This window comes from Aquarana catesbeiana, linkage group LG09 (genome assembly GCF_042186555.1).
Source record: "Aquarana catesbeiana isolate 2022-GZ linkage group LG09, ASM4218655v1, whole genome shotgun sequence".
Taxonomy (NCBI): domain Eukaryota; kingdom Metazoa; phylum Chordata; class Amphibia; order Anura; family Ranidae; genus Aquarana; species Aquarana catesbeiana.
Window position 1 is genome coordinate 33582925 of NC_133332.1, and position 15195 is coordinate 33598119.

Below are 15195 nucleotides of genomic sequence, written 5' to 3' on the forward strand. Positions count from 1 at the left end.
CATTGGCATGGGGAAAAAAAGCTGAGCCAGCCTGAGTATGTCATTGTGCCATATTCACATAGGTACTCATTTACGGCCCTCTGCTGCATGTGCAGCCGCTACAGCATTGCCACCTGTTGGGCATATCACAAATCGGGCGGTTTACAGTGGTTTGAATTTCAGCCAACCGAGCACTGGCTGTGAATGATCGCCTAAAATGTCTACCCACTCTTCTGGCCTGCTTTAGTAGAAACGCTGCACCACCAAAGTGAAGACATGTGCCAGGCATGGCACCTGTGTCAACTTTCCCTGTCTAAGGGCGGACAGGAGGTTTGTGCCATTATAACACACCACCATTCCTGGCTCCAGCTGGCGTGGCGTGAACCACCTCTGGGCATGTCCCTGCAGAGCTGCAAGAATCTTTGCTCCAGTGTCGTTCCTGTCCCCTAGACACACCAGCTGAAGCACGCTTAGGGGATACTTGAGGTTCATAGGACAATTCAGCAGAAGAGGGCATGGAGGAGGGGGTAGAGCTGATGAATCTGGCATCATCACCAGCTGTATGGAGACATGGGGGCACAACAAGCTGCAGCACTGAGCCCTGTCCTGCATCCTTCCGAGTTGCAAGCAGAGTTACCCAGTGTGTCGTGAACTAAATATATCGTCCCTGCCCATGCTTGATGGACCATGTGTCAGCAGTAACGTGGACTTTGCGGCTGACTGCCTTGCCCAATGATGCCACAACATTGCCTTCCGCGTGATGGTAGAGAGATGGAATGGCCTTACATGAAAAGAAATATCGACTGGGAACCTGCCATTGCGGTAAAGCACATTCTGAAAATTCACGGAAGGGGGCAGAATCCACAAGGCGAAAAGGCAGAAGTTGTAGAGCCAGCAGCTTTGACAAGCTTGCATTTAGACCATGGGCATGTGTGTGGCAGGGACTGTATTTTTTTTTCCGCTGCAGCAGATGGGACAGAGAAATTTGACGGCTATTGTCTACAGCTGGTGGTGTGCTGCTAGCAGATGTGCTGCAAGGACCTTGGACACCCTGCGCTATACCATCATTCCTGTCAGTGGAGGCTGCTGAGAGGTCATGAGGTATAACAGGGGCAGACTGAGATGAGTAAGGAGGAGGGACAGATTTGTGCCCCATTTGTGTGGCTTTTGAGGTGCTCTTGCCATTGGGCTGAGTGGTGGGAAGTTAAATGCCTTGTCAAGCATGTGGTACCCAAATGGTTGGTGTTTTTGCAACACTTGATGCACTTGAGACAAAGTTTGCAAATAGCAACAGTGCGATCGGCTGCACATATACTAAAAAAGGCCCAGACAGCTGAGCCGTGGGAAGTGGGTCGGGAGATAACAGCTCTACAATGTCATGGAATAGGGTGGTTGCGCTCTAATCTTCCATGATGGCTGCCTCGTTGGGGTTGTGCCTCACCCTCACTTTCCTCCTCTGCTCTATCTGGCACCCAATTCGAGTCAGTGACCTCATCATCATCATTCCTCCATCCTCATTACCATTGGAGACAACTTGGCAATACACTGCGGCTGGGGGAACATGACTGCCAATTTGTGTATCAGTGTTCTCCCCTCTCTGTAGGCTCATGTTCCTGCCTTCCTCAACCTCAGCCTCAGAACCAACATCTGAACCGAGTAATGGCTGTGCATCGTCAAGGAGCAAGTGGCTGACGCTGTGTTCAAATAACACAGAACTATATGGCTTTAAACTTGCAGTAAAGCAATGAAATATATGGTGTTAAACTTGCAGTAACGCACAGAACTATATGGCGTTAACCTTGCAGTAACACAATGAAATATACAGCGTTAAACTTGCAGCAACCCACAGAACTATATGGTGTTAAACTTGCAGTAACGCACAGAACTATATGGCGTTAAACTTGCAGTAACACACAGAAAAAAAACTGTGTTAAATGGTCACTACACTCACACTTACTGAGCTATCCCTACATTCACACTAATGTAAAGATGAATGGTGGTCGCACTACACTCACTGAACTATCCCTACATTAACACTAATTTAAAGATGAATAGTCGCACTACACTCACACTGAACTATCCCTAGATGCACACTAAACTGATATTCTACTAACAATAATATCAGTATAGCACACTATAGCACACTAAATATCTAATAGCACTGAACAGAGCCCTGTTCTACCTCTCTCCACACCGCTACACATTACACATTACAAATGGCCGCTATAGAAAGAATACTTTTATAGTGTGGGGCAGGATTAAGAGCAATGAGCCATGAAATACAGTCATCATGACAGCATCCAATCATGGCTCTGACAGTGCTCTGTGCCCTGATTGGGTGAAGCTTTCATTGCTTCAGCCAATCAGGGCTTTCAATGCACTGTGCGGTGACGCAGTGCATTGTGGTCATCCGGCGGGCCGAACAAACTGTCAAACGACTTTTTAATTTGATTGTTCGGAGTACTTCCGAACAGCCAATATTCGGGCCGAACTAATGTTTGGTCTGAACCGTTCGCCCATCCTTACTGGCCCTGTTACCTTGCATTTTGCATTAAAACAGGGTTAAGTAGAAACCAATGCTGTCAAATCGAGCATGTTTTAATATATGAAGTCACAGTGCAATGCAAAAAAAAACCATGCTGCATTTTTGGATGAGTTCGCCCTAAACTTCTGTTCATATCAACTAAATCTTTTCAAAATGTAGCACATACAGCAATATGGTGGTCTAATATACCTTAAAAAATAACTTGTTAATGATGTGCAACTAATGTAAACAATGGTGATGCAAATGCAAGTGATGAGTATAAATACCTAAAACAAAGAAAATCATATGGTAATAAAATCCATAACATTAAGAGTGCTAGTAATAGTGAATTGTAGACATAAAAAGTCCAAAATGAAGGGTAATCAAATGGTGCTATCCTTTAAACCAAATAAATCTTATATTAATTAAATAACACCACTCCTATTATAATAGTGAATATATATATGGGACAGTGAAACACACAAAATATATATGATGTCTACAACATATACCGCTATATTCTATTGCGCAAATTAACCAATATTAACCTTTAACTGGTGCACTAAAAACAACACCATGAAAGCTCCTTTACCCAATTAATATACAAATTTTGAATAAAAATAAATGAATAAGTAAATAAATAAGTGTCCAGTGTTTCTGCTGGATTAAATATACCAGCTAAAAAAATATATTTTACAAGTCCCAGTGCAACTCTCCAATGAGAATAATTTATTTCCACGTGCTGTTATCCCCACTCGTAGTTCCGTGCAGCTAGTTCCACCAGTATTGTGACAACACCACCACCATATGGATTGGCCACTCACCAGATATAGGTGTAAACACACCTTTGGTTCATTAATGGGATAACCACTCAACTCAGGGTCTTTGCCTATGCTTTTCCTAATAGTATCGGTACAAGAGATATCCATCCTCATAGGAAATAAACAATGATCATTGCGCAATATGTATACATTGTTTATTTAAAAGTTTAAAAAGAGACCATAAAACTCACATTCAAAAGTGCCCACAGGCCGGCACCAAGCCTATCCAGCGATTTTAAATGGGTGTATCGCCGTGTGTCTCCTATGTCGGCGTGCGTCTCAAACCTCGCTTTCGCCCAGCAGGAAGTGACGTAGTATGTTTCCCAGCAGCCTCTACACGTTTCGCAAATACAACTGCGTCAGCAGGAAGCTGCTTTGTCTTGATACGTCGCTATATTTATATCCCAGACCTAATCCACTAGACCAATTGCTCTCCCGCTAAACCGGAAGCATTCGGTCCACCATTTTAACTACTGTTGTGTTCCGCCCTTACCCGTTGTTCTAGTCCCTTATTGGTCAAACAAGAAGGGGAGCGGAGGGGGTGGGACTTTGAATGAAGCACATGAAAGCGAAATGATGGTAATTATGTGGAAGAGAGGAATTTTATTGTTACAATATAAATGTACAATAATTGTTGATACATGATAACAACATTAAGAGGATAATATACGTATCTTGAAACATAACCATTGATGTCAAGGTACACGGGCCACGGTTTCATTTAAAGTCCCATAGGGATGGAAATACGTAATCTTACCAGATTTAGGCTTCCTAAAAGTCCCTATAATCCCCTTCTCTCTTTTCTAGTCCCTTATTGGTCCACATTCTTGGTGTCTCCGGAAGTTTAATTCCTATCTATTACATAGCCCGGTGCAGTTTTATTTGTATGTGAAATAATCATCCCCTTCAACTCGCCAGGGTCACCCAATAGAAACGGCTGGAGAGGCTTTTACAATTCTCATATTCCTGTGTTAATTCAATAAACATTTTAAACAATTAAAAAAAAAAAAAAAAAACCCTAATGTAATGATCTTTATTAGCCTGCATATATGTTTCAAAATCTTTAAAAATATATATTTTTAAGAAAATCTGAATGATCTCTTCAATATTATAAAGTATAACTTATAACTATGTGTTTTATATGGGAGAGAAAAAACACATGTATGTAATTTAAACATCTGCCTTAAAACTATCAATTATTTCTTGAAAAAATATTCTAAAAATGCATTTACAGAACAGTATAAACAAAAAAAAATAGGGTAAATAAAAAAATATAAAAAAAGGGGAGTGGAAAATGGGTGGCCAAAATAGATAAAAATTATATTAGTAAATAGAAGTACTACTGGAAATACAAATGAGATTATAGAATAAAAATGCAAATAAATAAGAATAAATGTGATAGAAATAAATAAATAAAAGTAACAATAAAAATAAAATAAAAAATAAAAATAAAACTGATAAAGATGAAAAATAAAAATGAAAATAAAAATAAATAAAAAGAAATGTAAAGGAAAAAAGAATATACAGAGAAATAAAAAAAAAAGATAGAAAGTTAAACAAAATCTAATAATCTTCTATAAAACATTTCACGTCTAGTTCCACATTAAAATGATCCCCTGATGAAGTCACGTGGGCGTGACGTAACGGGTAGAGAGTGAGCAGAGGCATACCGGAACTGATGCTGGAGTATTACGAGTTCGGAACTTGTGGAGTACATGCATTGTTACTTTGTGCTAATGTGAGTAAAACCATGTTTAACTTGAATAAACCTTATAAAACGTTATTACGCCATGGAAAGTCTCTTTTATACATGATTACAATCACAGAGGGTATTAAGGGAGAATACCCAGGATCACCATAGAGGAAGTTTTACCATAGAGATCCATCCAGCTGGGGATGAACATTAGAGGACCCCTAGAGGCGAGCAGAGATACACAGACCACCAAATTGAGATTACTGTTCTATGCTGTTACTTTACAGCAATAAGGTGAGAGGCCAGTGAACACAGAGGTGTCACAATACTGAAAAAAGGAGATACCACTGTTTCCACATTTACTTACATGGTGAAGGGATACACCATTGTTTAAAGGATGCCACCATTTGATTGCCCTTCATTTTGGACTTTTTATGTTTACAATTCACTATTACATATGATTGTTCCATTTTAATCACTGTGCATTGAGAGATGAATGTCTGAGTCTTTTCTTTATTTGTGGCATTTGCACTTTTTCCTTTTAAATATTGAATTGCACTATTAGGCCTCATGCGCACTGGATGCCTTAAAAATGCTGGTGGCGTTAGCTGTAGCTGTAGAATGAGTTTTGCAGCGTTTTTTAGCTGTAGCGTGTTTTTTAGCTTTTTTTTTTTGCAAAACTATACTCCCACAAAAGCTTATGGCTCAAAAACGCTGAGAAATGCCGAATAGTTGTGTTTTACAGGTTTTATCAGAGTTAGGCCTCATGCACACTGGACGTTTTTACAGCTGCTGTTTTTTGGCATCAGATGTTTTTTTCTACAGTCAGTAAACTCCCCAAGCATGTTATCCTATTTGTCCATGTTATCCTATGTGTCCATGTTATCCTATGTGTCCATGCACACATAGGCTGTTATCAGCAGTTTTTGGCAGGGGCGTTTTCTGGCTGGAAAAAAAACAGAACTAGTGGGTTTTGAGAGAAGTTTTTCAGCTGTAAGGGCTCATGCACACTGGACGGTATAATTATGTTCTAAAAACGCCAGTAGCTTACAGTGAGTTTTTCAAAGTTTTTTCACCGTTTTTGCAATAGCGTTTTTTAGCTTTTTTTCAGCGTTAGAGTTTTGTAGCATTTTTTTCCCCCAATTGGATCAAAAACGTTAGAAAACTCTGGTGAGCTGCGTTTTTCAGCGTTTATTTGCATTTATCAGCGTTTTTAGGCGTTTTTTTACGTTAGAGCATTTTTACAGCTGAAAGCAGCTTAAAAACTCCTCTCAGAACCCACTGGTTTTGGGGTTTTTTTTTACAGCAAAAAAACACCCCAGCCAAAAACAGTTTATAACAGCCTATGTGTACATGGACACATAGGATAACATGCTGGAGAGTTTATTGACTGTAGAAAAAAAATGTCTGAAGCCTAAAACAGCAGCTGTAAAAAAAATCCAGTGTGCATGAAGCCTAAAAACGCTCTAATGCCCCGTACACACGGTCGGATTCTCCGACGGAAAATGTGTGATAGGACCTTGTTGTCGGAATTTCCGACCGTGTGTGGGCTCCATCACACATTTTCCATCGGATTTTCCGACACACAAAGTTTGAGAGCAGGCAATAAAATTTTCCGACAACAAAATCCGTTGTTGGAAATTCCGATCGTGTGTACACAAATCCGACGGACAAAGTGCCACGCATGCTCAGAATAAATAAAGAGATGAAAGCTATTGGCCACTGCCCCGTTTATAGTCCCGACGTACGTGTTTTACGTCACCACGTTCAGAATGATCGGATTTTCCGACAACTTTGTGTGACCGTGTGTATGCAAGACAAGTTTGAGCCAACATCCATCGGAAAAAATCCTAGGATTTTGTTGTCGGAATGTCCGAACAAAGTCCGACCGTGTGTACGGGGCATAACTCTGAAAAAAGCTTAAAAACGCCAAAAAACGCGGCTATTCAGTGTTTATCAGCGTTTTTGAGCCATGAGCTTTTGTGGGAGTATAATTTTGTTAAAAAAGCTAAAAAATTCTACAGCTAACACTGTAAAATCACTGAAAAACGTTGAAAAACTCATTCTACAGCTACAGCTTTCTACAACTAAAGCTACTGGCTTTTTTATAACGTCCAGTGTGCATGAGGCCTTAGAGCGTTTTTATAGCTGAAAAACTTCTATAGCAACTCTGCTCATCTAGTTTCTGATCTTGGAAAATGTTTTTGACATGGATAATAAAGCGATGCTTCTCATAATTGTTCTCCATTCTGTTCCCTACAGACTAATCCAGTGGAATTCAGCAAAATCTCAATTCATCTTTTTTGAAGATCAAATAGTTCTTGTGATGACTTACCTAATGTAGTGTCATGATATTCTCCAACCATGATGTGGTGGCTCTTTTAGTGTCAAAATTACATTTTACTATTAATTGAGAATGACTATGCATCTATGCTTTGCCTCCAGCATTCAACTGATTCCATGAAAATAAAGTATACATTGTTTTTGTTTTCCTTCCCTCTCTTCTTGTTCTTATTTCCTTTACTCTGCAACAGAAGATAAGTGTCAGAAGTTTAAAATACTAAAAGAAAATACCTTTGTACTTTGACATCTGTGTTTATTACAGTATATTAATAATTAGTTTTCACTCCATGCAGAAAGTATGAAGTTTAGAGCAGCCTTTTTCAACCAGGGTGCCCAGGCACCCTGAGGTGCCTTGAGGTGCCTTGAGGTTTCTTCAGAAGTGCCTTGGCAAAATGCCTAAAAATTGGTCAAAATTTGTATTCAAGCCGGTGTTCTGCCGAAGAATTCCAACTCTCCAAAATCTTCAACCACGTCACTTCCAGTGACTCTCCAACAGCAAAAATTGGAGATTTCGACAAGTTGGCTGTTTTCACAGAACACCGGCACAGCGTATACACTAAGTTACACAATATAATGAGTGGACATTGTTAGTCTGCCAGCTGGTAACCAACAACATGGTCTCCTTTCAAGGCGGCGACAACTTTTTTCCTCCTTAACCGGTGTTCTGTCCAAACAGCTAACTTGTCGTGTACCGTAGTTTATATATACGCTGTGAAAACAGCCAACTCGTCAAAATCTCCAATTATTTCTGCTGGAGAGTCACCAGAAGTGACGTGTTTTCTGCCGAAAAACTCCAACTGATTTTGGTCAGTTGGAGTTTTCGGCAGAACACCGACATGTGAAGGCTGCTTTTTTAGTTACACAAAGCCACAGGTTTTCACTGTACACTGTACATCCTTCTAGCTGCCAGCGACCATAGCATCCTTGTTTGCCCCTCCCCTGTCCCTCTCCATCAGCGTTGGGATCACATTTTAGCTGAGTGATGGTGAAAAGGGAGAAGAGAAACATTGGAATACTAGTCAGTACAAGTTTTTAAAAGTATTTGCTTTGGAAGAATAAATTACCTCTAACGTTGGGTGTCCTACTTGTGCGGATGTTGCTGCATTATGTAAAACTATTAAAATAGTTTTTATATTTTAGAATGGGGCGCCTCAAGACTGTCCATAGTTTTTAAAGGGTGCCCAGAGACTTGACCATCATTTTTAAAGGGTGCCCAGAGACTGACCATCATTTTTTTTTAACAGAAGGAATCTTTATTAGATAAAATATTCAGGTTACATGTGAAAAGCTGTACACATTACACAGGAATAAGTCATTTCACCCAACAGGTGGTAATCAAATAATTTTGCATATATGGGACATTTCCGCTTTTATTTCAAGTCTTGAAACAGAATCTTTGAGTCTAAGTCAAATTCATGTAAGCATCACAGTACCGTAGTTACCCATTCACCCACCCCTTCTTGGTGAGGAGTTATTGTGGTGCACATCAGTAGACGCTTGGGGGGGTGCAGCGCACTCCATCATGCCTAGGAGTTACACCGTGAGGTGTCCGGCCTCCACCCACGCCTACCATATTTTTTGAAACTTTTTAGGGCAGCTGCGCCCCATGTACGTCAATTTGTATAGTGGTAGGGTGGCATTCACCAGAGTTTTCCTGGCGTAGTATGCACAGTAGAAAATAAAAGTTTTTGTGTGTGTGTTGTTAGGTATATTATCAGTCACTCCTAGGAGAAGGATCAGGGGATCAAGTTTGATGGGTACTCCACTAATGGAACTAATGTCAGCAGCCACTGACCGACAAAAAATCTGTATTAGAGGGCAATCCCAGACCATGTGTAGGTAGTTTCCTATTCCCTTCTTGCAGCGGGGCATTTTTCTTCAACATTGTGGTATATGACTGACAGTCTCTGGGGCGTATAGTACACCCTATGGAGAAATTTTACCTGTATGAAACAGCCTTTGACTGCTATCATTAGGGGGATGTATTGTTGGAGGCTCTCGGACTAGTCTTCTTCTGTCAGGTTAGGTATGTCTCTCTGCCAGGTTGTGAATGCTCTGTCACCCCTGTTACTACCTGCGCAGGTGATTCTAAAGTATATGGAGGATAGCGTTCTATCAATATTGCATGCCATGAGGAGTTGTTCAACTGAGTGCAGGGATAGGGCGATCGGGTCCGAAAACTGAGCCCCGACCGCATGTCGAAGCTGCAGAAACCGGAAGTACATCCATGAAGGGAGTGAAAATGTATTCTTTAGTTCGCTAAAAGGAAGGAGACGGCCCCCAGGCATTATATTCCGGAGAGTCTTGACTTCGTGTCTGGCCCATATTTGTGGATCGGGCACTGACCGCAAATGGGGCAGCTCTAGGTTACCCCACAGGGGAGTATAGGGAGAATAGGTCTGGGGCCTCATCAAAGATCCCGAGACTCGTCTCCACACCCCAACAGTGGTTCTCATAGGGGTGGTGATGTGTATGCTGGAGCGAGGCCCTTGATACACCAAATTACTGAGTTCTGCATACGACCCTAATATTGCCGCCTCAAGATTTACCACAGGATTGGACCTATCCTGTGAGAACCACCACCTTACCGAAACCAAAACTGGAGCTGGAGCGTGGATCTAGCTACTCTGGGAACCTTACCCTGCCACACAAATGCACCAATGGCCTGGTCCAGCTTCTTCTTATAAAGGAACTGAGGATGCTAACGGGGTTGTGTCTAAACGCATAGAGGACCTTAGGTAGGAAGGACATCTTTATCAGGTTTATCCTTCCCACTGGTGTAAGTGGTAGCGTCTTCCAAGTACTACATTTTTGTAAAAATTTCCGTAAGATTGGGCGTACATTATCCTCGAGGTATTCTGGGAGATGTCTCTGAACGTAAATGCCTAAGTATTTGAATTTGTCGACCCTCTGGAGAGGGGGGCTGGCAAATTGGGGGGGGGGGGGGGGGGGCATCGGTCTCAAAGGAAACAGCACCGACTTGTCCCAATTGATTTTAATTCCCAAACCCCTCAAAGATCTCCAGGGCCACCGCCAAGGAATCATGCGGGTTGTTGAGATACAGAAGGGTGTCATCTGCATACATTAAAATTTTTTCAACCAGGGGTGGCACCGGAATACCCTTCACTCTGTCAGAGGATCTTATCATTGAGGCCAGAGGTTCAATAGCCAGGGCAAAGAGGGTGGGAAAAAGGGGGCAGCCCTGCCTAGTGCCTCAGCGGAGCGGGAGGGCTGCGGACAATATAGCACTTGTACGGACTCTAGCTGTCGGGTCAGAGTACAGCAGCCGTATCCATGATATAAAGACTATTCCCACTCCACCGAGTCAAAGGATTTTTTAGCATCTAGGGAGGCAATCACCTCTGCCCCCCCCCCAGCCACTCGATCAATCACCGTACTAACCATCATGTTTAAAGTGTGCCTTGAGATTGCCCATAATTCTTAAAGGATGCCTTGAATGAAAAAAGGTTGCCAAACACTGGTTTAGAGTGAAACTAAATTCTGGTTAAAGGAAACATCTATATTGGTCTGTATTCTTAAATCAAAAAAGTCCCTTCTATTACTCTCAGCCTCCACCAATTCTCCATATCCCTTTTTTTTGGTATTGTGATGATGTGACTTCCTCTTAGAGGATGGCTATGTTCATTCTCCATGATCCCACTGCAGAAAGCTCTGAAGGAACAGCATGAGTACGCTGTCCTTTCAGAGCACATGCGCCGGTGATGTCACTGTGTAAATAACTCCTAAACATGCAAGTTTAGGAGATATTCACTGTACCTACAGTTGGTTTTATTATGTACTTACCTGTAGGTACAAGTTCAAAAGTGGAGCTTACTACCGATTTAAGTAGTGGATATGTGTAAATTATATTTGGAGAATAAAGATATTTAGGTGGTACCCTTTACTGGCTAACAAAGCTTGTCTATGGTCAAAATTTAAATCCATATATTCATTTCCACACTATATCTCAATTATTTCTAGCCTACTCCTATTAATCTGAGCCATCTTGAGGTTTATAAACGTAGTTTGTAAGGCTCGGTTCACACATGGGCGGCACGACTTGCAGGTCGCCTCAGCGAGGCGACCTGCAAACGACTGCCGGGGCGACTTGCGAGACGACTTCTGCATAGAAGTCTATGCAAGTCGCCCCAAGTCGCCCCCAAAGTAATACAGGAACCTTTTTCTAAGTCGGAGCGACTTGCGTCGCTCCGATTAGAACGGTTCCATAGCACAGAACGGGAGGCGACTTGTCAGGCGACTAGGTCGCCTGACAAGTCGCCCCAGTGTGAACCGAGCCTTAAGATCCTCACACATTTACTTCCCTAACCACTTGCCACCAGTATAACGTAGTTATACGGTGGCAAGGTGGCACTGCTGCGCCAGTTCATGTACTAGCTATGTGATCCAAAATTTACGGGGTCTGGGGTGTGCATGCGCACCGCCCGCGATCTGCTCCTGCTGTAATTATACATAGTGGGAGCTGATTTGTGGGTACTGCAACCTCGATGTCCGCTGGCACCTGCTGATCATTAGGCAGAGAGCCAGAACAATAGAAGGGGAGAACACAGGAAGAGAACCAGAACGGCCAGAACAAGGCAGATCGCCAATCTGTCAGTACAGAAGGCATGAATCCTGTGTTCCTGCAAAGCAGAATCGTGGATCCATGCCTTCCCCTAGTAAAAGCACCTCCTCCCACAGTGCACAAAAACTGGCTGGGCACACATTTAACCCTTTGATCGCCCCTGATATTTAACCCTTTCATAGCCAGTGTCATTAGTATAGTGACAGTACATATTTTTAGTACTGATCACTGTAATAGTGTCACTGGTCCCCAAAAGGTGTCAGCTAGTGTCCCAACTTTCCGCAGCAATATTGCAGTCCCGTTATAAGTCGTTGATCACCGCCATTACTAGTAAAAAAATAAACATAAAATAAAAAAATATCCCATAGTTTGTAGACGCTATAACTTTTGTGCAAACCAATCAATATATGCTTATATGCTTATTCTTTTACCAAAAACATGTAGCAGAATACATGTTGGCCTAAATCTATGAAGAAATTTGATTTTGTTTCATTTTTTTTTATTGGATATGTTTTATAGCAGAAAGTAAAATATATTGTTTTTTTGGGGTTTTTTTCAAAATTGTCGCTCTTTTTTTGTTCATAGCGCAAAAAAAGAAAACCGCAGAGGTGATCAAATACCACCAAAAGAAATCTCTATTTTATGGGAAAAGAGGACATAAAATGTATTTGGGTACAGCGTCGCATGACCGCGCAGTTGTCAGTTAAAATAACACAGTGCTGTATCGTAACAAATGGCTTAGTCTTGAAGGGGTCATAAATCTTCCGGAGCCAAAGTGGTTAAAGTTGTGGTAAACTGCAAAAAAATTTAAAAAAAAAACATTCCCTGCAAAATAATAGCATAATGTGCTAGTATGCATTGCATACTAGCACATTATAAAAGACTTACCTTACAACGAAGCCCTCCAGCAGCATGCTGTCGCCGCTGGCAGGACTTTCATCTTCATCTGGTTTTCCTTCCACGTTCGCGGGCTTCAACAGTTTGACTGGCTAAGCCACGATGACATCACTCCCACGCATGCATGCGGGAGTCATGGCTGTGGCACAGCTCTGTCAATGGGCGGCACATCGGTGAAGGCTGCTACTACAGGCTGTCCCCCGGTTACGAACAAGATAGGGACTGTAGGATTGTTCTTAAAGCGGAGTTCCACCCAAATTTTGAACAATATCTGTATGTATTCTCTTCCTTGCCTAGATGCTGACATGCCGTTTAAAAAAATTTAAATCGCCGTAATTACCTTTTATTTTTCTATTCTTCTTTGCACTTCCTGGTTCTCCTGGCGTGTTTCTAGCCTCTCCCAGACTCCTGGGAGCTAGTCTCAGGCTTCCCAGGATGCCACTGAGCATGTGCAGGAACGAGCAGTGAATGCTGGGAGCACAGCATTCACCACATCCAGGAAATAAATGCTTGTGGGCTTCAAATGCCCACAATGAAGATGGAAACCGCCTGCAGTGAATAATATAAGTTATTCTTTCCGACGAAATCTGACACAGGCGGACATATTACATACAATATGTGAGTATGTAATGCTGAGAAAATAAGTTTGTGAATGAACTAAAAAAAAAAAAAACGATAGATAGGTGGACCCCCGCTTTAAGTCAAATTTGTTTGTAAGTCAGAACAGTAAATTTTTAAGTGTAACTCCAGCCTGTGCAGTGATGTGGGATGTTCCGGGCACTTCTGCATGTGCAGTCGTGTTATTTGGGGCTCTTGTGCAGTACTGCAGTGTGTGATGAAGCTGGCGCTGAAAGATGGCTGGTCGGCAGTATCCGGGACCAACGTGGAGCGCAAGCGGCCGGCAGTGACGTCGGGCCCACCTCCATTCGTAAGTAGGAGTCATTCGCAGATGGGATGATCGTAACTCAGGCAATGCCTGTATAGTAAATATCTCCTAAACGGCGCACAATTAGGTGATATTTACTGTACCTAAAGGTAAGCCTTAATTTAGGCTTACCTTTAGTCACAAGTAAACAAGGTAGGCTTTACTACCACTTTAAATTCTGTGACATATAGTCACTATGCCCTATGAGTAGGTGTTGCTGTGTCACACATTTCACAGAGCCTGCCTTATCAACTACAGAGGTGTTGAGAGGAGGAGGAGTTTCACTAGGCGGAGTCAGTACAGGAATCATTGCTTGCAGGCAGCAAGGTACCATGGAATATGTAGTCCTTAGAAATTGAGGAGAAGCTGCAAAGCATGCAGGGAATTCAGGAAGTTGTGGAAAGAGACGGCCAGGAGACAGTCAGCACTCACAACATGAAAGGAGATTTTTCAAGTAATCTTATATTGGATTGTCAAATATAACAATTGTTTGTATTTGTATTACAATGCTGATGTTATAAAATGAAAGTGTATGCTGTGACCATAGGTCTCCTTTAAGTCAATAAATATTCAATCTTTTGGGATTCCTTAGACACCTTTGTTAGATGTTATATACAATTGAATAAAGCCTGACAAAGGGATCTACAGTGCCTTGAAAAAGTATTCATACCCCTTGAACTTTTTCACATTTTGTCATGTTTAGCACCCTCTACATGGGTAGGTGCTAGAGTAGGTTATTTGTGTGAGAGTAGGTAAATTTAGGCAGGCCTGGCTGGAAGCTAGGCCTGTCTGTTTTGATTTGTGTGGGCTGGGAATGGCTCAGAGTAGCAGCTGGTGACTCACAAGCAGCATCACCGAGACCTCCCTCTTCTTTTTAGAGCCTTCTGGAAGGTACTAGAAAGAGAGGAGGAGAGGAGAAGTGGAGCTGCTTGGGGTGTTCTAAGGAGCCCTGACCAATCCCTAATCTGGATTGGCAGGGGGCAGGCCTCCTTAAAGAGGAGGGCCCATGAAAAAAAAAAAAATTAAAAGTCAGCAGCTACAAATACTGCAGCTGCTGACTTTTAATCGGACACTTACCTGTCCCAGGGTCCAGCAATGCGGGGGGATCGAAGCCCCGCTCGTCCCCCCCCCGCTCGGCGGCGCCAGCATTTTAACTGTGGGCGCCCGGCTGTGGCTTCACAGCCGGGCACCCACTGCGCATGCGTGAGCCGCGCCGCGTGCTGTCACTGGCCCCGTAATCATCTGGGACCGATCACGTGTCCCAGATGATTGACAAGAGGGAGGGTAGAGAGGCGATCTCCCTTCCTGTGCCGACGGAAGTGATGTCACCAGCCCAGGCACCGAAGAAGGCAGACTACGAGGGACCCCCTAGCAACAGGCATTTAGAGGTGAGTAAAAAAAAAAAATTTCTCCAAATGTTTTTTTATGATT

General features: G+C 42.4%; 1 protein-coding gene across 1 annotated transcript in view; it reads left to right on the forward strand.

Moving 5' to 3' along the window:
• LOC141107485 (class II histocompatibility antigen, M alpha chain) overlaps nt 1-7509 on the forward strand; it is a 35407-nt gene extending 27898 nt beyond the window's left edge. Inside the window, exon 5 of the mRNA XM_073598257.1 lies at nt 7280-7509. Coding sequence (XP_073454358.1) covers nt 7280-7284 — 5 coding nt within the window. The 3' untranslated portion in view covers nt 7285-7509. The remainder of the gene's footprint in view (nt 1-7279) is intronic.
• The last annotated feature ends 7686 nt before the right edge of the window (nt 7510-15195 follow it).